The sequence below is a fragment of the Gymnoscopelus braueri genome (genome assembly GCF_963280865.1).
Source record: "Gymnoscopelus braueri genome assembly, chromosome: 20".
Classification (NCBI taxonomy): domain Eukaryota; kingdom Metazoa; phylum Chordata; class Actinopteri; order Myctophiformes; family Myctophidae; genus Gymnoscopelus; species Gymnoscopelus braueri.
In genome coordinates, this window is record NC_137622.1 from 38497840 (window position 1) to 38522729 (window position 24890).

Below are 24890 nucleotides of genomic sequence, written 5' to 3' on the forward strand. Positions count from 1 at the left end.
AAAGTATGCAGCTGTCTTCCTTGTTACTATGACAAGACAATGTTCAGTGTTCATTACACAACCTCTGCTTTACAGCAGATCAGGCCATTTCCAGTAAATGACTCTCGACACAACAAAAGGTCAAAGTATGCAGACGCTCCTTCAGCAGCCTTTGTTTCTAAATTTCGGCACTCTTGCGGAGATAGTTGAGTCTTCTTTCACTTTCTCCACACCGTTTGGTGTGCCCCCAAGGTTGGTGCCCTGCCACCTAAAAGCCCTCCCATGAAGCCGGCACTGGTGACAGGTGCATAGGACAAAAAATGCATATGTTCAGAAGGGGATCTCTGATAATGACATCAACTGACTGGAAATTGCAAAAGGAATTGCTCTTTAATCGATGTTTCGGTCGTTAGACCTTCATCAGGACAGACAACGGACATTGTCTGCAGATATGCATTGTAGCAGATCTACAAGCTTACAATGTGTCACATTGTGAGCTTGTAGATCGGTTATTATAACATTATTTTTATAATAGCCGATCTACAATCTCTTTTGAAATGGAACATTCTGCAAAGAGTACTAGTTTTCTGATATGTGCCGGTTCAGCCTGTCAAACATGTTTAACCGTGCACACACCCACTCACTGTTGTTGGTTCCAAATGTTCCCTAGGTAACACCGCCTACCAGGTGTCTTATGCATTTCCCTATCGACAGAAAGCATAGTCTGTTTGCCGTTGCACTCATATAAACTGCTTCACACCTCTGTCACATTCAATTGCAGCTAAAAAGTTTATTTAGACATGGCTTCTAAAACATCAAAAAAGGCCATCTCAGATGCCCTTTCTGACCTGACCAAGGAGAAAATGGAGGAATTCTGCAGCACTTTGCATGATCGCAGAGAAGAGCCACGCATTCGTCTAAATGCAATCGAGGGAAGGACTATAACAGAAATTACAAATCTATTAGTTCAAACTTTCACTGAGGATGCCATTCCAGTAACTACTAATATTTTGAAACAGATCGACTGCAACGATGTCGCACAGGACCTAGAGATGGGTACGTTTTTTTCCTTTTTTATTTTAATTTGTTTTAAACTTTTCAGAGGGGAGAGACATTACATCACATCACTGTGTATGGCAAAACATAATAAACTACAGAGCCAGTGATTTAAGGCGGGTGAAAGTGATTTAGCCTGGCATTGCCAGACTGATGACGTGGATTCACTCACATGTTCCTATACCGTGGAGGAACATATGAGTGAATCCACGTCATCAGTCTGGCAATGGCAGGCTAAAAGTGATTGGGCCATTACTTTGAGCCTTAACCAAATTATATATTTTGTTCATGCGGTGTGCATGAACAAAATACATAATGTACATCATGTCTCCTGAACCAAAGCTGATAATACATGATATGATGTTGCACATGATGTCATTGTAACCTTGATCAGCAAAACATAGGTTTAATCATGAGCTATTCTGCATTATCAGAGATATGATGTGCATTTGTTTGTACATTCACAAAATATATAATTTGAAACTAGTTGTGAGTTGTAGATCTGCTATTTTGAGTGAGATTTGGTGTAGGGTGGAAAAAGAGCAGACCAAGTACAAAGCCAAAGTTTACTAAGCATTGAGGGTTTAAAAAGTCCGAAAATACACTACTCATTAACATGAATTCAACATAAAAAATACCATGTACAAACAACATATACATTTACGCAACACTGATGATAGTGCTGTAAAACAAGTCTTTGAATCTATCTATGAAATCTATTAAAAAGTTTAATCTGCAACACAATATGTAGTGGGGTCCATGCTCCATCTTTCTCTCAGCTAAGGGGTCTTTGGCCTGAAAGGCTTTGAAGACCCCTGATATAGTGTACACAATAAGTATGTATTTTGGTTGATTGCCTACTTCTCAGTTAGTCCACAGGATATGTGGAAAATTTGAGGTGAACGTACATTCTCCATAACCAAATGATGTCTTTTGCATCACATCACCTGAACCAAACATGCACAGAACAGATTATGTCTTCCCCCAACAGTGTACATAGGGTGTACTTTGTACCCTGCCACTCTGACTGACACTTGTTACAGTACAGGTGTTTTGTCGGTCCGTCCGCCCGTCCGGCTGTCCGCACAGCATAAACAGCAACCAATAACACTAATCAAATACCAGCGCCCACACATCAAATAGAGCAGTACCGCTTACTCACAGTGGGTGTGATTTTTTATATTTATGCTGTTATTTGTTATTGTCTCATTATATACATTATTGTCTCATTATATACATTATTTCATTTATCCATAGTGAATCCGAGGGCCCAAGTGAAGTCTGACCTCAAGTCTCCCCAGGACAATAGGGACAAATACAAAGAGTTTGAACAGAAATACAAAGAGGTGTTTCAACACAACAAGAAGATGGCGGTGGCCACAGAGAAGCAGATCAGAGCAGAAATTGAAATGCTCCACCAGTTCCTGAGAGAGGAAGAGGAGGCCATACTGGAGGCTCTGAGAGAAGAAGAGAATCAGAAGGCAGAGATCGTCAGGAGAGAATTGAAAAACATTAAGGAGCAGATCTCTCTCTCTGACAACATCTCTGCCGCAGAACAAGAGCTGCATGAACCTTGTGTCCAATGTCCAGTGTTGGATCCACAGCAGGTATCAGGAGTGATGATAGACGTGTCCCAACACCTGGGAAACCTGACCTACAGAGTCTGGGAGAAGATAAAGGAGAAGATCAAGTTCACTCCCGTCATTCTGGACCCAAACACAGCACACCGCTGTCTCTGTCTGTCTGAAGACCTGACCAGTGTGAGACGTATAAACAATAAGCTGCAGCTTCCTGTCACCCCAAAGAGGTTCATTGCTTCTAGTGTTGTTCTGGGTTCTGAGGGTTTCAGTTCAGGAAAACACAGCTGGGAGGTTGAGATTGGAGACCATCCTCACTGGCATATAGGTGTGGTTAAAGAGACTGTCGAAAGGAAGATAGTAACATATAATGCACCACAATATGGGTTCTGGTGTGTACACTATAGTAATGGGAAGTACATGAATGGGCGTGGAGAACACATCCCAGTCCAGAGGACTCCTCAGAAGATCAGAGTCAAGTTAGACTATGACAGGGGGGAGGTGTCCTTCTACGACACTGAAGACAATACTCGCATCTGCATTCATACAGACGTTTTCACTGACAAACTCTACCCATATTTCTTTGTTGGACTAGCTTGTGATGCTAAAACCACCGATATCAAAGTCTGTCAAGCAGAGATATCTCCCTCTGTTATGTTGCATTGATGGCAGTGAGGGGTGTGTGTGTGTGTGTGTGTGTGTGTGTGTGTGTGTGTGTGTGTGTGTGTGTGTGTGTGTGTGTGTGTGTGTGTGTGTGTGTGTGTGTGTGTGTGTGTGTGTGTGTGTGTGTGTGTGTGTGTGTGTGAGTGAGTGAGTGTGGTGGTTGAAGAGGGAAATAGGATTTTATGGTTATTTGTTTCAGATAATTACATTTACTTTTACTATTGCTGTGGTCTTTCACTGCCTTTTTTCACTTTAGATTAAATATAACTAAAAGAAATACTTTGTACGAATTGTATTGTTTATTAATTCGTACCAAACAAAGAGAATACAGTCAAAGTCAATGGAACAGTAGGTCTGGTATTACCTTATGTTATGTTAGATAGCTGTAACTTATAAATGTGCCGTGTTACAAAATAAAAATACAATAATATGTATTTATTAATTAATGTATTTATTCATTGGCACATGTGAGTGTTTGGGTTCTAATAATCTTCTTCCAGTGAAAGATTATATCAATGGTATATGACATGACTTGGGTGGCATAGTCAACTTTATTACTTCATATTAATGGTCAGATTGTTAGAATCCCACATCCCCCCTTTTAGTGGAGCAGGTCTGAGACAAGTATATACTGGTTCATTGCTGCAGAACATGAAACTGCTGTAGATCCTATGTTAAGCACCACCAGTTCAACTGGTGACCTTACTAATGAATAATGACTGCAGTAGCCTCCATGCAAATATCATACATAGTGTATATCAATATTTCTATGTATATCATAAATTAGCTCATGAACCTGGACTCATGCACACCTCTCTTCAGTTGCACATAAATGCTATTTTGTATGTCTATGTCAGTAGGTCCATAATGTGTCATGTTATGTGCACACACATACTGTACGTTCAGTTGATGTTAAAAACAAATCACGATCAGAACTTTACAAATGCACAATATACTAGTAATACTATACTTGCCAGGACGTTATAGTACATTTTAACAGACACGCCCCCTTCCAATACAAACCCATCTAACTTAAAACTCCAATTTAACCATGTTAGATTCATTGAAAACAACAGTTCTGGTGACTGATATTGTGCTTTTAATGCATGGGGAGAACATGTTTTTCTTTTATGACTTTTTTCATTTATTTCATACATTTCTTTTAATTTTCCCCAAAAAATATTTTATTGTGAAATAAGTAATTGAAAAAACACGGTCTCCTCACACATTAAAAGGACAAAATCAGTCACCAGAACGAAGGATGGGTGTTTTCAATTAATCTAAAATGGTTAAAATTGAGTTTGAAGTTACAATGGGTTTGTATGGGAAGGGGGCGTATCTGTTAAAATCAAAATATGTAAATACTGAATCAAGAAACTTAAAAACTGTCTGGGGTGCACACAAAAAGCCTGAGTAGATGACGTTAATATGACCCCAAAAAAGTGAAAGTGAAATATCTCTTTAATTGAAGTTGTTACATCCTCAAGATATGCTAAATAGCACAATCAAAATCAAGCTAATCAACCAGGAATGTACACATACAAGGAGACAGTCTTCAGACATTGTTCTCCTGCTGTAGTAGGCTACACAACAATCACATGGAAGAAACCTGAGTGCAACATAGGCTCTAAATGGGACATGTGTATTGGAGCATATTGCACAGCCACAGAGCATACCTAATTGCACGTACTGTACATCAAAAGTGGGTGCTAGGCCAAAGAAACTATCCTGTCTTCCAGGTAAAAGATCACTATTTTATTGAGACGTTTTGATCCTCATGGGATCTTCATCAGGTCAGTATAAAAATGCACACCTGTTCCGACCATAATTTTTAACCCTTGTCCCCCAAATTGTGTACCTCCCCCACTGTGTGTGTCCTCCCCCCACCCCACCCCACCCCACCCCACCCCACCCCACCACACCACAAACAGCAGGTTTTACCTGTGTACATGACACAGCGTAGACATATAAAGCACCAGATACACAAAAAATACACAGACCAGGTCCACATGGATATAGTGGGCTACCAGGGGCCTGTTTGACGAAACTTGGATAGCAGATTAAGCCAGAATTTATCAACTATCCTTGATGAATATCTTGGCTTAGCCATGATTCGGCTTCATGAAAGCAGAGTTATACCAGATTAATTTAGCCAGTTATCCTGGAAATGTTTATCCATGATTCTGTTACATGAAAGCAATACCACATTACAATGGACATTTATTCTGGCAAGCTTTACAGAATAAATGTATTACAAGCTTTATTAATCCAGTGCCTAAGTGCCCCAGTTGTGTGAAATAAAGCCGTTAGTCCAATGACTCCAATCGTAAACCAATGACTTTTTCCACATTTAATTCAACACCTATGTTTGTGTATGGACTCATTTATATACCCTGCATTCAAATAAAAAATAGATATCAATTATATTACTGAAATAGTGTGTTACCATGAATCATAATTGTTTCACAATGACTCATGTGATAGTTAATTATAGTTTAGTTGGAGTTCCTTTTAATTTAGTTCAGGTCATGAAGGATCATACAAAAATGAAACCTAAATCATAATGCAAAATAAGATAGACAAAGAGTTACAGAAATGATGCTTTACTGCATTCAATGGTTTAACAAATAATCCTTCAAGGAAATCAAAACATTACGCAAAATAATGTGGGATATCATCCCAGTCTCTGTCCTCCATCACTGTGGGAGACCTCTCCTTCCTCATCCCGGCAAAATATTGTGTAGGACAGCATGCAACAATGATGTCATGTAGAGAAATGTGTGAAGTGATTTACATTATTAGAATACGAGCAAATCAAGCAATTTGTCGGTTCTAAGTCATTGAAGGTCGCGACAAGCGAGTGCCCTGGCTTTTGGATCGCATGTCCTGGACAGCTAGTTCACATCCCATGGTCCGAGGAGACGGTCTGCTGCAGTATCCAGTAGCTAAACAGTTATTGGATACACTTAAGGGGAACTTAATATAACTAAAGTTCCGATAACTAAGCGGAATGCCGCTCATTTTCAGCTGTCTGGTGTGACCCTAAGGTGGTGCAGGCACTGAAATCTGGCCTTCAGAACACCAAAGGCCAGCTCAATTCGTGCCCTTGTCCGGGCATGAGCGTGGTTGTAATTTCGTTCTACTGGGGTCTGGGGTTCTGGGAATGGGGTCAGAAGGTAGGGCTCACATATATATACGCCTCGTAAAAAAACAAAGTTGTAATTTAACCCATGAAGACCGGGAACGCATCTGTGTAACCACTTTAACCATTATTTTATACTATATATATATATATATATATATATATATATATATATATATATATATATATAGGGACCCCCAGAAGCAAAGATCTACAAAGCTATGAGCTTGTAGATCTGCGTTTTTTGAATAGCCAAAGTATAAAATAATGGTTACAGGCTATAGCTAAAAATCTAAAATTGCACAGATGCGTTCTCGGATTCAATGGGTTACGGTCATTTAATGTACGTAATGAATGCATACATTTTACATTAACGATGAGTCATTCTTACAGTACTTGAACATTGACGCTGTGGAACCACTTTCTGTTCACAAAATCCGCCTCATGGTCACCTGAAGGCAGTTTGATCTTTACATGTGAACAGTCCACAGCACCAATGGCATTGGGAAAACCGGCAAAAAAAATAAAATAAATGGTCTAATTTACTGTTTGAAAAATACATTATTATTATCATATTTTACATTTGTGTTACCGCCAATTTGGTAGACGTCCTCCTTCATATGACACAGTCTTCTGTGGCCAGGGAAGGAGATGAATGCCTGGGCCAATGATTTAAGGGCAAGGTATACTCTGCGGATTGTGTCCGCCGAGTATAGGAACGAACCCCTTGCAAAGAATCTCACTGCGATACACACCATTCGCCAAGCAGTCTACAAATGTGACGTCTACATATGCCGTCCCCCGAAAATCTATATCGCTCATATAAACGATCATCATTGAAGGTAAAGGGGTCATACCTGTCCCTAAACACACTTTCCCTTCTCAGTGCACTACGCAAGATCAGCGTCTCTTCGTCTTGCATGTCGAGCAAAAAAGGGCACGCCATCGTGAAGCTAGAAAAGGCCTTTATTTATATATATATAAAACTCATTCACTGCCAAGGACGACTTTTACAACTTTTTTCCCAAAGGCCCACACTATATTTTTGGACGACTTATGCATTCAATCTGTCAGCAATAGTTTGCCACGCTTTTTAAAATTGCGGCTGTGTTTCTTTTTTTTTTACTAATAATTGCTTTAACTTCTTCGTAGGCTTCCATCTGGGAGAAAAGTGCTGCTCTTGTCTTTTCCATGATATATCAATGCATCTACGATCGACCTCATGGCCTTTTAAAGGAATATACGTGAACGCAGAGTCAGCCTGGCTTGACCATCCTGGCTTGACAAAGTCGCTCCTTCTCAGCCTGTTAGTGGAACGGAATAAACCAGGCTGCACTGAGCAGACTTTGTCAAACCTGGATTTGTATTATTTCCAGGCTAATTCTGCCTTTGTAAAACGGGCCCCAGAACAACCAGAATGCAGATGCACAGAAGCAACTTTCTCTCAGGGCAGACACTCTAGAAAGTACAAGATGTCATAATAAATGGCATTAACACCATTCGACAAGGGTAAATGATCAAATGAATGGAGTAAACATCAAACCTGTAGCATCTGTCGAACATGCATGATGAGGCGAGGCTAGCTGGTGGCCTCTCCCTTTGTCACCACCACCCGTCCTTCAGGCAGGGCAAAAGAAGTCCTCCTCAAAAGGGGGATTTCCCACACAGTTCACATGGAACCAAAAAGCACAGTGTGTGCATTCAATCTGAAAGAAATCATGAACTTCATTAAATAAAATTATCGCAAAAAGGTTACAAATTACCTTGAATAAAGATGAAACCTTATTCAAATGCAATTTCATCGGAAAGACATAAAAGTATGTTTTAAAAAGGTAACACACAGTGGCGTAACGGAGGGGCAGCAAGTGCTGCGGTGCGGGGGGGCCACCAGCAGGGGGGGGGCCCCGCCTGCGTTGATACAAATATTTCTACAGCAAAAAAAAAGAAAAAGTTGATTTATATTGGTCAAATAGAACCGAATTAGACCCGAATTAGACCCGAAAATTTTGTTGTGCACGCACATGCACGCGCGCGCAACTCCCGCGGGGAGGCCCCGCGATTCTGCGTTACGCCACTGGTAACACATGCCTTACCATGAAAGATTAATGTGTTCCCCATGTGATAGATACTGTACATTCAAAGTCCTCATATCCAGTTATCAACTTCCTCAGTGTATCCATGTGCTTAGACTGGCATGTAGACCTTCTCAGTGTAGGTGGCAGCAACTTCCCTGCACATTTTATTGACCCCCTGCAGGTCAAGAGGAAAGTCCAGCACGGCCGGCATAATCAGCTCCGCAGCCTTGAACACAGATTTGCTTATTTCAGTGCTCTTTAAACTTAGAGGTAAACATACCAGCACAATAAGGTTACTTTTTGGCATTTAGATGAGTTGTTCTTGACCACAAATTCTGAGAATGTTATCTCGATAGTAGGTTGATATAGGGTTGTTTGACGTGAGGATATAGGGTTCAAGACATGTGCTCTGATCTCACACTTGTAAGCCACTCTGCGTGCTATAGCTGATCTACAAGCTCACAACGCGTCGCTGTGAGCTTGTAGATCTGCTATTTTCAAACATTTTAGTACCTTCACTTTTGGTACTTTGAGTATATTTTCATGTCAATACTTTTGTACTTTTACTTATTTTTTTTCATTCCCTGCCTAGAACGACTAAAACGACTTTTGTCCTTTAAGCCCCCTCTGCCAAGAACGACTAAAACGACTTTTAATTTTTTCAAAAAAAAAAAAATCTTTTTTTTTTGTTTTCTTATTTATTTATTTATTTTTTAACCTAAAGACCAAGGAGATATGATTTGTTGAAGATCTAGACTCCCATCCACTTCCTTGTTAACTTAAAACTTAAACATTTTGTATCTCGGCTCCTGAGTACTTTTTTTTTTAAATAAAAAATCTCTGGCAGTGGGCAAACGCAAAAAAAAAAAGTTCTGGCAGTGAATGAGTTGTTAACACAGGCCTTTAATATTGTGGCATTGCTACTTTTACTTCCTCCACCACTGGTAAAGACCTAGCCCGCTTTGGGACTAACACTTACTTCTTTTTTGTTTTAAGCAGTGGATCTCAAACTTTTTCATTTCAAAGACCCAACTTTCAGATGGGGTTCCGTGGACAAAATGTATATAACTTTGGGGGCCCTTGACATGAAAGGTGAGAACCACTGCCCTATGGAACTGATGAACACAGTCGTGTATGTTCTTCTTTTACAGCCAGTGTCGTTTGGTTTCCTACCGGGTGGTGCTGGAGTGGGCCCTGAGAGGAGAACGACTCGGGCGAGGACACAGGAAGGTGTTGCCGGCCTGTGTCGTGAACGCCATCAGAGAGAAATACCCATCTGAAAGCGGCCTTTATGTTGGATACAAGGAGGAAGACGATCCTTTTGGATTTGAATACTAGGCCAGATGTTCTAAGTCTTGTTTTCTGACCCAACAGCAGTGATGGTGGGTTAGCATCTTGAAAAAACCCAATACATTTATCCTTCCTGTAAAATCAGTTTTGTTTTTTGGAAGAAAAGGCCTGTGAATTGAATTTGTGTTTCTTATATGCATTTATTTACTATACATAATATTCTTATGTGTGGGGTCAACATAAGACAAAAATTCCCATCTGTAAACGGCCTTTACAGTATGGTGGATACAAGGAGGAAGATGATCCTTTTTTTTGAATACTAGGCCAGATGTTCTAAGTCTTGTTTTCTGACCCAACAGCAGTGATGGTGGGTTAGCATCTTGAAAAAACCCAATACATTTATCCTTCCTGTAAAATCAGTTTTGTTTTTTGGAAGAAAAGGCCTGTGAATTGAATTTGTGTTTCTTATATGCATTCATTTACTATACATAATATTCTTATTCAATGCTATGCTATGCCAATGTATGCTTTATCCTTAGAAATTACACCATAGTATGTGTGGGGTCAACAAATTGTCGCCTATAAAATGTGGTCCTTGTATAAACATTTGAGAACCCCTAAAATAGCTAGTTCACACCAGTCATTATTTACAATGATACAATATTTTACACATCTGAATGACTGTATCACACTGGGTAACTATGTTTACATTGAAGTCTATTAAAGTAACATCAAAATACTCCAAGCTTGTTTCACATGGGTTTGTTTATTGATGTTTAAATGCCCAAATCAATCATCTTTTAGACTTCACTATGTCCATAACAAGAACAGGTGACTGGAATCAAACACAGGTATGGTGTGTTTAGTGAGCCTTTCTATCCATTATGAAGGACATACATCATCTTACAAATCGTGAAACATGTTCAAAAGAGTCTGGGTCAGGTTTGGGTATTGGGGCAATGTTTGATGGTAGGGGAGGAGCCTCTACATGTGAATTGTGGTCTTTAAACTTGACACCGGTGTCCTGACGTCTCTCCATGAGCAGTTCAATCAAGTGTGTCCTGAATCTCTGGGTTGTCCGTAGATATATTGGCTTGCGAACCCAGTGTTTTGTGATTTTGGAAAACACTATATTCGTCAGTGGTTTACCTGAAAATGTTAGATGTTAAGAATTAGTAAATAATCTCCTGTACAAAATCATAAACTAATTCTGATAACAATGAATTACAAGGGCTGCTGGAATTTGTTGCTTTGATACGTCAGGGGTAAAGTCCTTCATCACAACAGTGTAAATACATTGCCATGTCAAATATTATTTTAATTCTGCACAAACCCTACAGCGTGACAAATGAGATGGAATATATTATACATTATTTTGAAATCATTCAAAATAATGAATCATTAATTTGAATTAACTTTAATAAAAAGATCCAGTAAATGCAATACCGCTCGACAAATTGCTGTTTAGAAGCGCTGAACAAACGTAGTGTAGTTCCAGGTTTCCAGAAGGTAATATACACATTTCTAGTTCTGCGTCCTTTTCCCAGAGTTTTAGATAGACATCTGATTTTAAATGGAAACATAATAGTGTCTGTTACAAAACGAAACAATGTTAAAACTGAACAGCAAAGGGGTATGCCATCTTCTGGAAACCTTAGAACTATTGCAGAGCCTATTGATTGTCAATTACCTTTTGCAGTTGTAGCTTGTTTCCTAGTACGTGTGTTCTCATTGTGATCCAGAACTGCCAACTGGATGCCGGCTTTCATGCCTCCATAACTGAAATGCAGTCTCTTCGGACTGTATTTCAGCATTGACGCATGAAATACCTCAAGGGCACCTGCAGACAACACACACACACACACACACACACACACACACACACACACACACACACGCACACGCACGCACGTTAGAGAGAACACAATGTTATACAGAAAGAATAACACATATGTATATGATATACACCACTGCAGAGAGACACACCCATCTCATCTCTATTTATTGTATCCTTATTTCCTGAAGCCATTATTGAGAGAGATGATATCAGGTCTGGTGCCCACATGGGGGGGTGGGTAATACACAAGAGGGGGGGGGGGGGGGTGTATGGTCAGCATTGACTACACTGACATTTGAGGAATTCCTCACATGTAAGTGTGAACAAGGCCGTAATTGTATCACATTTGACTTGCAATTATCTTAAGGTATTGCACACTCTATTTGTCCTTTAATAAATAATTCACTATCAAACTCACAACAATAAAATATCAATGCACAGTAAAGTGCTGGGTGCGTAATTATTGTGAGTTTCAGTCTGAATATTGTTTAGTTTGTCGACTACGCCACTTTTGTTATAGAGGAGAGTCCCCTTTAAATACACCTTTACTTCTACAGGCTTTCACAGGTTCGAGTTACTGGTAAGTTTCAATACTTTGGTTTTGAGAACACACACTTTAGAAAATTCCCCTGAGAAACTGGACACGGATGCTAAATGTATCAAAAAGGTAAGTATATTTATTGGTCCCTAATACAGTGGCTTCTGTGCCTTAAAAACAATCAAAATAACACTATACTAATAAAACCTAACTAAAACACAACAAAGTAATTTACACAACAACTATAAAATGAATTATAAAGTTGTGCAAATTACGCAGGGCTTGGTCAACAGGTTTTCAATTAGCAGGGGTTTCTGTGCAACAATACTTCATAAGAAAAGTGCTGTGCCAATAAAGTGCTTTGAGATACTCAACACGTTTCGTTTCAGGGGGAAATGCTGCATGTCCATATATGGGGGTAAGTAGGAAGAGGGTTTATGCCAGTCGTCTTTGTCTTCTTTTCTTCTTCTCTCCTTCTGCAATGATAGAAACTATGACCAGTTCACTGTGCATTGGTAAAGTACATGCGCGTTTTCACAGTTGGTGGTTTATACAAGGATGAACGTTGCATGGATCGGTACTTACTGACAGGCCAGGCTTTTACACCTGGCGCTGAGTAGGTTGCGTATGCAACGTTTATCACCACTCTCCGTCTCAGCGCTCCTTTTATGGTCTGGTCTCGGTTCGTATGGTCCTCTGTTTATGGTCTGGTCTCGCTCTCTCTTCCTCCCCTTCGGTTCGATCGTTCCTCCCTCTTGGCTCATAGATAGGTACACCTCGGCTTCCAACTGCTTGGTGGCTGGTGTAACTCGCTCAAGTTCCCTCACTTTATTCCGGGGCTCTCATACAACCTCCTCCTCTGCTTCCTCTCTCCGTCTGACCCTCCTTCTCTCTGGGCTCTGCTTCTCCTTTCAACTGTCCCGCCTCCTCTTTTATACCTGTCAAAACCACACCTCTCTCTTCCTTCATTTGTCCGTGGTGACATAATGTCTGGGGACATTGGCCATGACCGTGGCCTTGGGCGGGACCTCGTGACCACCTCTCTGCCACTGAATGTCTCTCAATGAGTGAACCAAGGGACCGGGGGAAAACAATTGTAACTCAATACAGTGCAAAACGGTTGTACAAAAATAATAAGATGGTGGTTAAATGAGCAAATAATTATACATTAAGCACCAATAAAAACCTTTACAAAAGTTTTAAGAAACCCCCGTTTCACCTTTGTCACATTCCCCCCTACTTTTCCGTTGGCAGTCCCTGACAACTGGTTCTAATCGTCATGTCCATACCTCTCAGGTGGCTGTCCTAGGTTCGCTCTTCCAGAGCGTCGCGGACCTTCAGGTTCCCTAGGACCAGGAAAAAACCCTATATAAGGCGGCCATACAGGTCCCACCGGTTCTGACACTGGGGCAGGTGCGGGGCTCTCCATCGGGGACCTGGGGGCTATACACACTTTTAATGCATTCCTATGGATCGTTTTATCTCGCCCTCCTTTCTCAGGTCGGATCCTATATACTAACCCCGCATCCCCCACCCTCTCCAACACCACAAAAGGTTCTGGGTCCCACCATGGGCCCAGTTTACCGTGTCCCTGGCGGTTCCTGTTTCGCACCCATACTCTCTCTCCAGGCAATAGCGGTGGCATGCCAGCTCGGCGGTCATAAACCTGTTTACGCTGTGCTGCTATATTTACCATTTTTTTCTCTGCTGTCCTATACGCTGTGGCCATTCGTTTCTGGTGATCCTGCACCCAATCTCCCACTCCCATTCGATTCTGTGACAGCGGTACTCCTAATGCTACATCTACCGGACGCCTCAGATGGCGACCGAACATTAAGAACGCAGGGGCATAGCCTGTAGCACTATGTTCAGTATTGTTATAAGCATGTACTAACTCAGGTAGGTGTTCATTCCATCTTCCTTGGCGATCAGTATCTAAGGAGCGCAACATGTTCAACAGGGTTTGGTTAAACCTCTCCACCCCCCCATTACCAGCTGGGTGGTAAGGGGTGGTGCGACTCTTAGTAATACCGTAAGTATGACACAATTGCTGCATTAATTCAGATTCAAAATTTGGGCCTCTGTCAGAGTGGAAACGAGCCGGGCAGCCAAAGGGCTGGATAATATGTGTCCAAAGCGCACGGACAGTCGTGGGCGCTGTTTGGTCACGCGTTGGAATAGCCCAACTGTACCGAGTAAACAAATCGGTTGCTACAAGAATATTCTGCCATGCATCATTAGGTCTACCTAATGTGAGGAAATCAATAGCCACTACCTCCATAGGATACGACACTTTAAATGGCTGTAAGGGGGCCCTCGGTTCTAACCTGTCCTTCAGTAGGCTGCAGGCGACACAACCTCGCTGGAACTGGCGCACCGCCCCCTCCATGCCCGGCCAGTAGAACCGGCGCCGAAGCTGCGCCAAAGTCCGGTCTAACCCGGCGTGTGCCGCGGCCACATGGAGTCCTTTCCACACCTCCTCTCGTCGCGCTCCTGGACAAACAAGTTGTGAGTATGTTTCTTGTGTATGTTGATCAGTCACTTGCCTATATAACACATTGTCTCGTATGCGTAACCTGTCCCATTGTCGCAGCAGCTGTCTGGCTTCCCGTGACCAACCCTTCTTCTCCATAAGGGTAGGCAGCCTCCTCCGCTCTACACAACTCCTCACCATTTGGATGTCTGGATCCCGATCCTGTGCTTCCCGCCACTCAGCTCCAGCCCACCCATCCTCCCTAGCCACCGGCGTCAACTCCACCACGGCCACTCCTACAGGTTGAACAGGGAATCTAGACAGGGCATCTGCATTTGCATTGTTTTTTCCAGGTCGGTACTTTATGTCGTATGTGAACGATGCTAATTGGGCCGCCCAGCGCTGTTCCACAGCGCCTAGTCGAGCTGTTTGAAGATGCGCAACGGGGTTATTGTCTGTATATATTGTAAACTGAGCGCCGGTTAAATAATCCTTAAATTTTTCTGTCACGGCCCATTTAAGGGCCAAGAGCTCTAACTTAAAGGAACTATAATTTGCATCATTTTGCTCGGTCGGGTGTAGACTTCGGCTGGCGTAGGCAATCACTCGTTCCTGGCCATCCTGGACCTGCGCCAGAACCGCACCGAGCCCACGGCCACTCGCATCAGTATATACCACAAAAGGCTGGTCATAATCTGCGTAAGCCAGTATTGGAGCCTGCGTGAGGGCAGTTTTTAGAGCATTAAACGAATTTTGGCATTCAGGGGACCACACTATTTTACACTGGTGGGACTTGACATCATTTGGGATTCCGATTAACAAACTATTTAGTGGCCTAGCTATAGCAGCAAACGAGGACACAAAGCGGCGATAATACCCGGCCAGACCTAGAAAAGCGCGGACCTCACGGACAGTCGAGGGTGGGGACCAATCTCTTACCGCCGCCACCTTTTCAGGGTCCGGTCGCACTCCCTCCTTGTCTACAACATGGCCCAAGAATTTTACCTCCTTTTGGAGGAGCTTGCATTTGTCCAAACGCAACTTCAGTCCGTGTCTCCACAACCGCTCGAAGACCTGGTCAAGGTGCTGCATGTGAGAGGAGAAGTCAGGTGAATAAACAATAATGTCATCAAGGTACACTAATAACGATTCTGTCACCTGGCCACTCAAACATCGCTGCATTAGTCTTTGGAAGGTTGCGGGGGCGTTACATAACCCAAACGGCATCCGCTGGAATTCGAACAGTCCTAGGGGGGTGGTGAACGCTGTCTTCTCCCGATCCCGAGGGTCCATGCCCACCTGCCAATACCCGCTAGCCAGGTCGAGTGTGGAGAACCACTGGGCTTTGGTCAGGCTCGTTAAGGTCTCCTCGATCCGAGGTAAGGGGAAAGCATCTTTGTGGGTTACTGCATTCAGTTTTCGGTAGTCGACGCAGAAACGCCAGCTGCCATCTTTTTTCTTCACCAGGACAATGGGCGCTGCCCATGGACTGCAACTTTCTTTTATCACTCCCTTGTCCAGCATGTCACTCAGTGGAGTCTTCATTTCTCTGTACATGGAGGGCGGCAGCGGTCGGTGCCTCTCACGAATGGGTGCCGCGTCTCCAGTCGGTATTTGGTGCTGTACAACGTCCGTCTGCCCGAAATCCTCATCATGGACTGCAAACACCTTCTTCCATTTACACATCATCGCATGCAGCTCCTTCCTCTGCTGTTCAGGTAAGTCATCTCGTCGGGTCAACTCCTCCATCTCCTCAGGTAAGGTCTTCACTGGTCCATCGTCTTCTATGCTCACCAGGGACACTTCCACTGCTCCATCGGTTCCCAGGGACAGGTTCAGGTCTCGTCTCCCGCGGACGTCGGCCTCCTCCACCGGATACAGCTTCCCTAATTTTTGATATCGGCCCACGGACAGGCTATACGAGTGGGGGTTGCAAATGCGCACTGGGACTCGACCATTACGCACGGTGACCAACGCTCGGGCCACTCCCAGATCCTTCCCTTCCGGTATGGCCTCCATCAGGGCCTCGTATTCTGCTCCATTTGGTCCTTTCCATGCACGGCCCCATACTACTAATTCACTGCGGGCGGGGACTCGGATTCTCCGCCGGCCGACAGGCCACACATAGCCCAACGCTCCATCTTCGTGGGTTACGGCTTCCACCCTCCTACAGGCGGCGAAGGCTTCTCTCCATGGCGTCCTCTCCTGTTGGCATGGAAACACAGACCTCCCAGGTAATTTGAATAGTGCGTGCCACACGGCGTGGACCACATTCATTCCAATTATCAGCGGCTGGATACAATGTTCATCTTTCACAATTACTATTCCTCTTCCAGGTATCTTCAGTCCTTCTAATTCTAAATCGAATATGGCATAGCCAGAGTATGGTAAATCGAGACCATTCGCTGCCCGTAGGCTAAACACCAGAGGCCCATTTTCCATCTTTTCTTGTGAGAACTTTTCGTTAAACAAACTCTGTTGCATCAGCGTTACTTGGGACCCCGTATCTAATAAACCCCGCAATTTGACTCCCCCCATCATTATCCCAATTGTCGGACATTCCCCAATAAACACTTCATTGGCCCTTAACTTTTTCAGTGAACGTTGCACCTCTGCCCCCCGGACCTCGGCGACAGGGCGTACTAGTTTAACTGAGCTCGATCGGATCTACAGAACCTCGCTATATGACCAGCCTGCCCACACTGTCCACATATCGGCCTACCTCCTTCATCCCATTCATAGCGCTGAGAGGCCGTATACCGTCGTTCAGGTGGGGGCGGAGTGCGAGATCGTGCGTCAGCGGTGCCAGTGCGGAGGAGCGGTCTGATTTCTTTCATGAGTTCCTGCGTGAATCCTTGCATTTGGGTTTTAACGTCGTCCATGATTTCCTGTTTTAACTTTTCTCTCCAAGCGGGGTCCTGAGAGGGTTTGGGGACAGAAATAGGATTAACAGCGTGGCACATTATTTCAGTAGTTCCGTGTTCAGCATCTAACAGACAGGCTTCTTCGCGCAGAGCAGCAAAATCCTCATCAGGGTGTCGTCGAGCATATACTTTTAAGGCTTGGCCCAGAGGGCCCTCAGCTAAGCCCATAATAAACTGATCACGAAGAATGGCATCGGAGGGAGCGGTGCCTGAGTCGTGTCGCCGCAGCCCACAAAACAGCTCTCTAAGTCTCAGGATATAGGTTTGTACATTCTCTCCTGCACGCTGTGCGCACCCATAAAATAAAGAGCGCATTTCTGCGACTGAAACAGTTTCTTTATATAAAGTGTCTAAGTATGTAAAGATTTTTGCCACTGTGTCACGTTCGCCATCATCAACCACACTAATTTGCCGTTTAGCTTCGTTCGTGAGTGTTTTAATTACAATAGCAATTTTTTTTACTTCTGTTAGTTCCTGGGTACTTAATAATCCTTTGATCTGCTCTTTCCATTCCTTATATCTACTCTCACCTTCTGTACCACCAAAAGTGGGCAACCACGGGGCACCGGGATACACTGGCATCATCATCATTATAAAGCAAAAACAAAACACAAAAATAACAAAATAACAGTACAGTTTCTCTTAAGGGTTTTTTCTGTGTGTTCTCAACCAGTCCTGCCGCGCTACGCCAAATATGTGAACAAGGCCGTAATTGTATCACATTTGACTTGCAATTATCTTAAGGTATTGCACACTCTATTTGTCCTTTAATAAATAATTCACTATCAAACTCACAACAATAAAATATCAATGCACAGTAAAGTGCTGGGTGCGTAATTATTGTGAGTTTCAGTCTGAATATTGTTTAGTTTGTCGACTACGCCACTTTTGTTATAGAGGAGAGTCCCCTTTAAATACACCTTTACTTCTACAGGCTTTCACAGGTTCGAGTTACTGGTAAGTTTCAATACTTTGGTTTTGAGAACACACACTTTAGAAAATTCCCCTGAGAAACTGGACACGGATGCTAAATGTATCAAAAAGGTAAGTATATTTATTGGTCCCTAATACAGTGGCTTCTGTGCCTTAAAAACAATCAAAATAACACTATACTAATAAAACCTAACTAAAACACAACAAAGTAATTTACACAACAACTATAAAATGAATTATAAAGTTGTGCAAATTACGCAGGGCTTGGTCAACAGGTTTTCAATTAGCAGGGGTTTCTGTGCAACAATACTTCATAAGAAAAGTGCTGTGCCAATAAAGTGCTTTGAGATACTCAACACGTTTCGTTTCAGGGGGAAATGCTGCATGTCCATATATGGGGGTAAGTAGGAAGAGGGTTTATGCCAGTCGTCTTTGTCTTCTTTTCTTCTTCTCTCCTTCTGCAATGATAGAAACTATGACCAGTTCACTGTGCATTGGTAAAGTACATGCGCGTTTTCACAGTTGGTGGTTTATACAAGGATGAACGTTGCATGGATCGGTACTTACTGACAGGCCAGGCTTTTACACCTGGCGCTGAGTAGGTTGCGTATGCAACGTTTATCACCACTCTCCGTCTCAGCGCTCCTTTTATGGTCTGGTCTCGGTTCGTATGGTCCTCTGTTTATGGTCTGGTCTCGCTCTCTCTTCCTCCCCTTCGGTTCGATCGTTCCTCCCTCTTGGCTCATAGATAGGTACACCTCGGCTTCCAACTGCTTGGTGGCTGGTGTAACTCGCTCAAGTTCCCTCACTTTATTCCGGGGCTCTCATACAACCTCCTCCTCTGCTTCCTCTCTCCGTCTGACCCTCCTTCTCTCTGGGCTCTGCTTCTCCTTTCAACTGTCCCGCCTCCTCTTTTATACCTGTCAAAACCACACCTCTCTCTTCCTTCATTTGTCCGTGGTGACATAATGTCTGGGGACATTGGCCATGACCGTGGCCTTGGGCGGGACCTCGTGACCACCTCTCTGCCACTGAATGTCTCTCAATGAGTGAACCAAGGGACCGGGGGAAAACAATTGTAACTCAATACAGTGCAAAACGGTTGTACAAAAATAATAAGATGGTGGTTAAATGAGCAAATAATTATACATTAAGCACCAATAAAAACCTTTACAAAAGTTTTAAGAAACCCCCGTTTCACCTTTGTCACATAAGCACTACGTTGGGATCAAGTAAAGCGTGAAAACATATTCGCCTACGATAATATAAAAAAACAAACCTGTATGTTTAAAGAGGGACATCTGTTTCAGATCTTTCATTAAACGTTTGTCAAGGACAACAGCAGAAAGGGTCTTGAAGGCTGGAGAATCTTTGTGGAGCCATCTCTTTCTTCTTTGCTGCTCTGGGGCGAGGTCATCGTGTTGGCATGTTCTCTCCTGCCCATCTTCCTCCCACCGATGTACACCACAGATGTGGTGAAGTAGAGCGGTCCAGTTTCGAGTTAATTTCTGTGAAAGTATGTGAACGCATACAAAAAGGTGAAGTCAAAACAATATGATGGATTTAGAACCTAGTCAATAATGTTTTAAAAAAAACGAAATCCATGTACTGTATATATACACACTTGAACACACCTCAGGATCACCTCCACATGTAGCACAGCAGTACCAGAGATGATTTGAGATGGACTTTATCCACGGTTGGAGAGGGCGATTGGCTATGCGGTTGGACAGCATGGTCAATTTCTTCGTCAAACCTGGCAAGAGCACAACAATGAATTAGTGCACATATACAATATGTATTAAAAATATATATATTCTTAAATAGTTTAACATGGGTAAGAAGAATTACATATTGGCTGTTATGACATTTTTGAATTGCAAGAGAAAAAAAATATTAAACGTTGTTATGTAGGTATAGATAGAAAGACAGATTACAAGGTGGTTGAAGACTATATGCAATACAAACACAGGACATTTGATAGACTCAAAATAGTGCACTGAACTGATTTTCTGTTTACTAAAAACCTGTGGTGACTGGGGGACACCTTTGACTGATCATACCATTTCTATCAATGATTACTATCACATTGCTATACTTATGAACACATTTATGAATGACAGTGACTCAAAGAACCTCACAGTTGGACTATTGATCGTAACATTCTACCTTTGGAAACATGCCAAATGTCGAATTCATGCTGAATCTTTGGATAGGAAACATGCATGATCTTTCTGATCGAAGGAGATCGATCAGTTGCCACTACCTCAACATTCACTTTCTCTCTGATGAGGTAATTGAGCCCTTGTTGAAACCCCTGTGGCTCCATGGCTGCAGAACTCGATGCTTGAGAAACCTGTGTTAACACATAATTTAGGCAAAAACATGAATATGTGATACAAAAGGATTACCAAAAGGTTAGTCTTGAGTGAGATCTATTTTTTACATTTAAATACAAGGTAGGGCCAAAAACCTGGTGGAAGCATTTCAGGTAAAAAAAAAAATTCAAATAAAACAAGTAGTTGATTGAGGTGGTCCTTGACTAGATGGCATCAGGAATACTTTTAGAAGCAGTACAGCCTAGGTTCCCCCCCCCCCACCCACACTGTTATGAACCCTACATTCAAACTAAGAAAAGGTTCAGTCTTACATACAGTAGCATATTATACCTGGTCATCACATCACTCCCAGTAGGTCAGAGGTATATATGTCACAGGGTGTTTGGAGAGCCAGGGTGATTGAAGACAGAGCGCTTGTTTTTAGGCACGGGGCTTCGGGGCGATGCAGGGCTTTTCGAGACAGGGTTTATTAGCGAGGCTCGCGAGGAGGAGGAGAAGGAGGACGCGGCGCTGCAAGGCGGGGGTTTATTACGCGAGGCTCGCGAGGAGGAGGAGCTCCTCCTCCTCCTTCTCCTCCGAGGAGGAGGAGAAGGAGAACGCGGCGCCAAGAGGCGGGGCTTTGATGCGACGCGGACCTGTCTTTTGTTGTTCCCCCCCACATAGCAACCAGGAAGCTACGCTAGGGGAACGCTGAACACATGTTCACACGCACACGCTTGTCCATGACGGAGGCGCGCCGACTCAATAGAGCTTGAGGCCGAGGAGGCGCGCCCTCGCGCCTCCAGGCGTGAGTGCCCGCGCTGACCGGCCGATGCTCTACTAGTCGACACAGCGCCGTTCGAGTTGTAAACCGATAGGGACAGAATAGTTCTTTTCATGGATCACTGTGTGTGTGTGTGTGTGTGTGTGTGTGTCAGGGAGAAACTAAAACAAAAGCCAGCAGAACACAATAAAAGTATCTTAACAGTCCATTGAAAGCATAAGCGCGTGTGCGTGCGTGCGCGCGCGTGTGTGTGTGTGTGACTGTGTGTGTGTGTGGTCGCGGCCATATATGCTTGTGCACAAGCCTGGCTTGTGGCTCCCTCTAGTGTTGCTTCTACAGAATTGCTGGGTGGGTGGTAAAAACGAGCGAGCCTTCTTCAATCACCCTGGTTCTCCATTCACCCTGTAACATATACACTAAAGCAAAAACCATAACATCTGTCATCAATCATAATTTATAGTTCTGAGCCCTGACAGGGTGAATTCATAAATACATGTCAAAACCATGAAAGCTCAAGAACACATTTTCAAAGGTAAAATAAATATAGCAGGAGCGACCAGTGTTGCATGTCATTTTTATGGATTAACTAGTCCTCCTGGACAATTATATTCGAACTTCTACTTACATGGACTAAATCAAAGGTAATGATCTCTTTGGTCACATCATCCATAATGCTGTAGGTGCCGTATTTTGCAGAGTACCCTGGGCTGTCACATCTGCCGTCTACACATACTTGGATTCCCTTTTCCTTCTTGACTCTGTCCAATATAAGCTGATGTTGCTCTTTGTAAGCTTTATTGATGACGGGTATAAGGTAGGACGATTGTATGGAGTAAAAGGTTGTCTTTTTGGGCATTTGTAGGTTGAGCACACCAGCCCACTCTGATATGTCTGTATAGGATGCTCCTGTAAACAATGTGGATGCAGAGAGGAGCAGGTTGTTATCAGGCATTCCTCTTGTTTCAGGGCATGAACTCCAGTGGCGGCTGTGACCATTCTGGCATTTCCATTGTACTGAAATGCGACTTCCGCAAGGGATGACCTTTGTCGTGTCCATCTCTACACCACAAATATGGCAGGTTTTGAAGAATTCAAGCAAACGCGACCCATTTTTTCTCATCCCATCTTAGTTCCGGTTCACTATCAAACTCTGATGGTTGTCCTCGTGAGGATGAAACGCCACTCAGAGGAATGAAGCTGGAATCAGCAGGGCTTGGTGGCACTTCGATGGACTCCATGCTGGTGTCATGGAAGCTGCTATTCGTGGAACTATTCATTCCAGAATCTGGCAGTATCTGTGTAAATGAAATAGAAAAGTGGGGTACGTTTTTTTCGACAGCTTCAAAACAGTGGTGTAATCTGGATTCTTTTAAAAGGGATAGTTCACCCAAAAAAAAAACACTTTTTTTCTATCGATTAGTCACCCCTTGGAGACTTGAATTCATGGATATTTTTTGTTTTTGTCGCATTCCTAAGCCAATAACTTGATGACCAGTGATCTGGTAGGCAGTGGTTCCGGTAGGAGACACAAAGGAGATTATTTGTGTCTCCTACTGGAACCGCTGCCGGTCATCAAATTATTGGCTTAGGAATGCGACAAAAACAAAACAATATCCATGAATTCAACTCTCCATGGGGTGACTAATCAATAGGAAAAAAAAGTCATTTTGGGGGTGAACTATCGCTTTTTTAACCCATTAGGACCGGGAACGCATCTTTATCATTTTTAGATTTCTTTGGCTATTCAAAAATAGCAGATCTACAAGCTCATAGCGCTATGAGTTTGTAGATCTGCCATTTTTGAAAAATCGTGACAATTTGTGCAAATCTTTGCTTCTAGGGATTCTACAAATGTCTTCTAAATCCTACAGTTTTTTTTTTTAAATAAATAGTTTCTATATCAGTGGTTCTCAAGGACCCCCGAAAATGTATTTGGCTGCGGACCCCCCAGCTCAAAATGTTTTGTTCCAGGGATCCCCAGAAGCAAAGATTTGAGTTAAAAGTGTTTCTTTGAAGAAATAGCAGATCTACAAGGTCATAGCGCGGCACTCGGTGCCGTGCTACGAGCTTGTATATCTGCTATTTTTGAATAGCCAAAGCAATCTTAAAATGACACGGATGCTTTCCCGGATTGAATGGGTTAAAGACACATAATACAAGTTCCGTCTCACCTTTGGTAGACCCCACGTCGGAGGCAAGGCATAATGTACCGGACGTGGATGGCTGTGTCCAGTCCGCCTTCTGAGGGCTAGGGCTTTTAGGGAAAAGCTTCTTTCTTGCGGGCTCAAAAGGACGTGCTTGACTGATCCTCCGTTTCATTGGAGTTCATGAAGGACAGATCATAAAGTATAGGAAAACAGGACAACAAAAAAAGAAGTACACACTCAGAAAAGACAAAACAAAGCAAAGACATAATGCAATTTGTGTGAAAAGTAGTTTTAGAATACCCATAATTAACGTGACAATATTGTGGATGCCTATGCGGTAGCCACTAGGTGGAAATGGGCATTCTATCCACAAGTTTCCTAGGGCATTGTGGGCATTACTTCCTGTCAATTTGATCAGGTATCAGGGATGCAAACGTGTGTTTCCCCTCGCGTTTCAGTAGCGGGGGCGGGGGTCTTTTTGTATAGTCTGAGCCAGACCCATAGAGAGAGAGAGATACAAGGCTCTGGTCTGAGCTTCTCGTCAAAGTGTCAAACAAATGCTGTTTGTGTTCTTTTTGGAAATACCTAATGAAATCCGCTCTTATAGGAAAATAACAAAATGTCCCAAAAATATAAAAAAGTTACTCCTATGGAAAGGCTATAATATAATGATTTACTTATATTTACCCTTTAAACAATTTAGTATAGGTAAGGTTTTGCCCACTCAAATGTATTGATGCCCAAGGACTAGGTTATAGCTGTTTCACTCATGATACAATCTCTCTTTCAGATAATCCCCACATACAACAAAACACCAACAAACGTTTCAGTCATTCAGTCCGACTTCACTGTAGTAGCCTTTTCATAAATTGTATTTGTCACCAGGCTCTCTCCTTGCCCCCGCCCCCCACCCGTGCTACTGAAACGCGAGGGGACACACACGGTCGCATCAGGGATCAAATCGACAGGAAGTGATGCCCACAATGCCCTAGGAAACTTGTGGATAAGGAGACACCTTTGTGTTTGGCGGAGAACTTCCCCCTGGTGGTGTTACATAGTAGGACATGTAAATGGTTAGCCTGCCTGATGAATGAAAACTGGAATTTGGCTGGAAGTAGGCTACTGTTTGAAATGGTCTGAGAGATGGATACTCT

General features: G+C 43.0%; 1 protein-coding gene across 1 annotated transcript; it reads left to right on the forward strand.

Annotated features, from left to right (window-relative positions):
* Positions 1-743: 743 nt before the first annotated feature.
* LOC308075488 (nuclear factor 7, brain-like) lies at positions 744-3415 on the forward strand. Its single transcript, XM_080415396.1, has 2 exons — positions 744-1035; positions 2293-3415. Exons 1-2 carry the CDS (start codon positions 780-782, stop codon positions 3276-3278), a joined length of 1242 nt encoding a protein of 413 aa, XP_080271522.1. The 5' UTR covers positions 744-779; the 3' UTR covers positions 3279-3415.
* The last annotated feature ends 21475 nt before the right edge of the window (positions 3416-24890 follow it).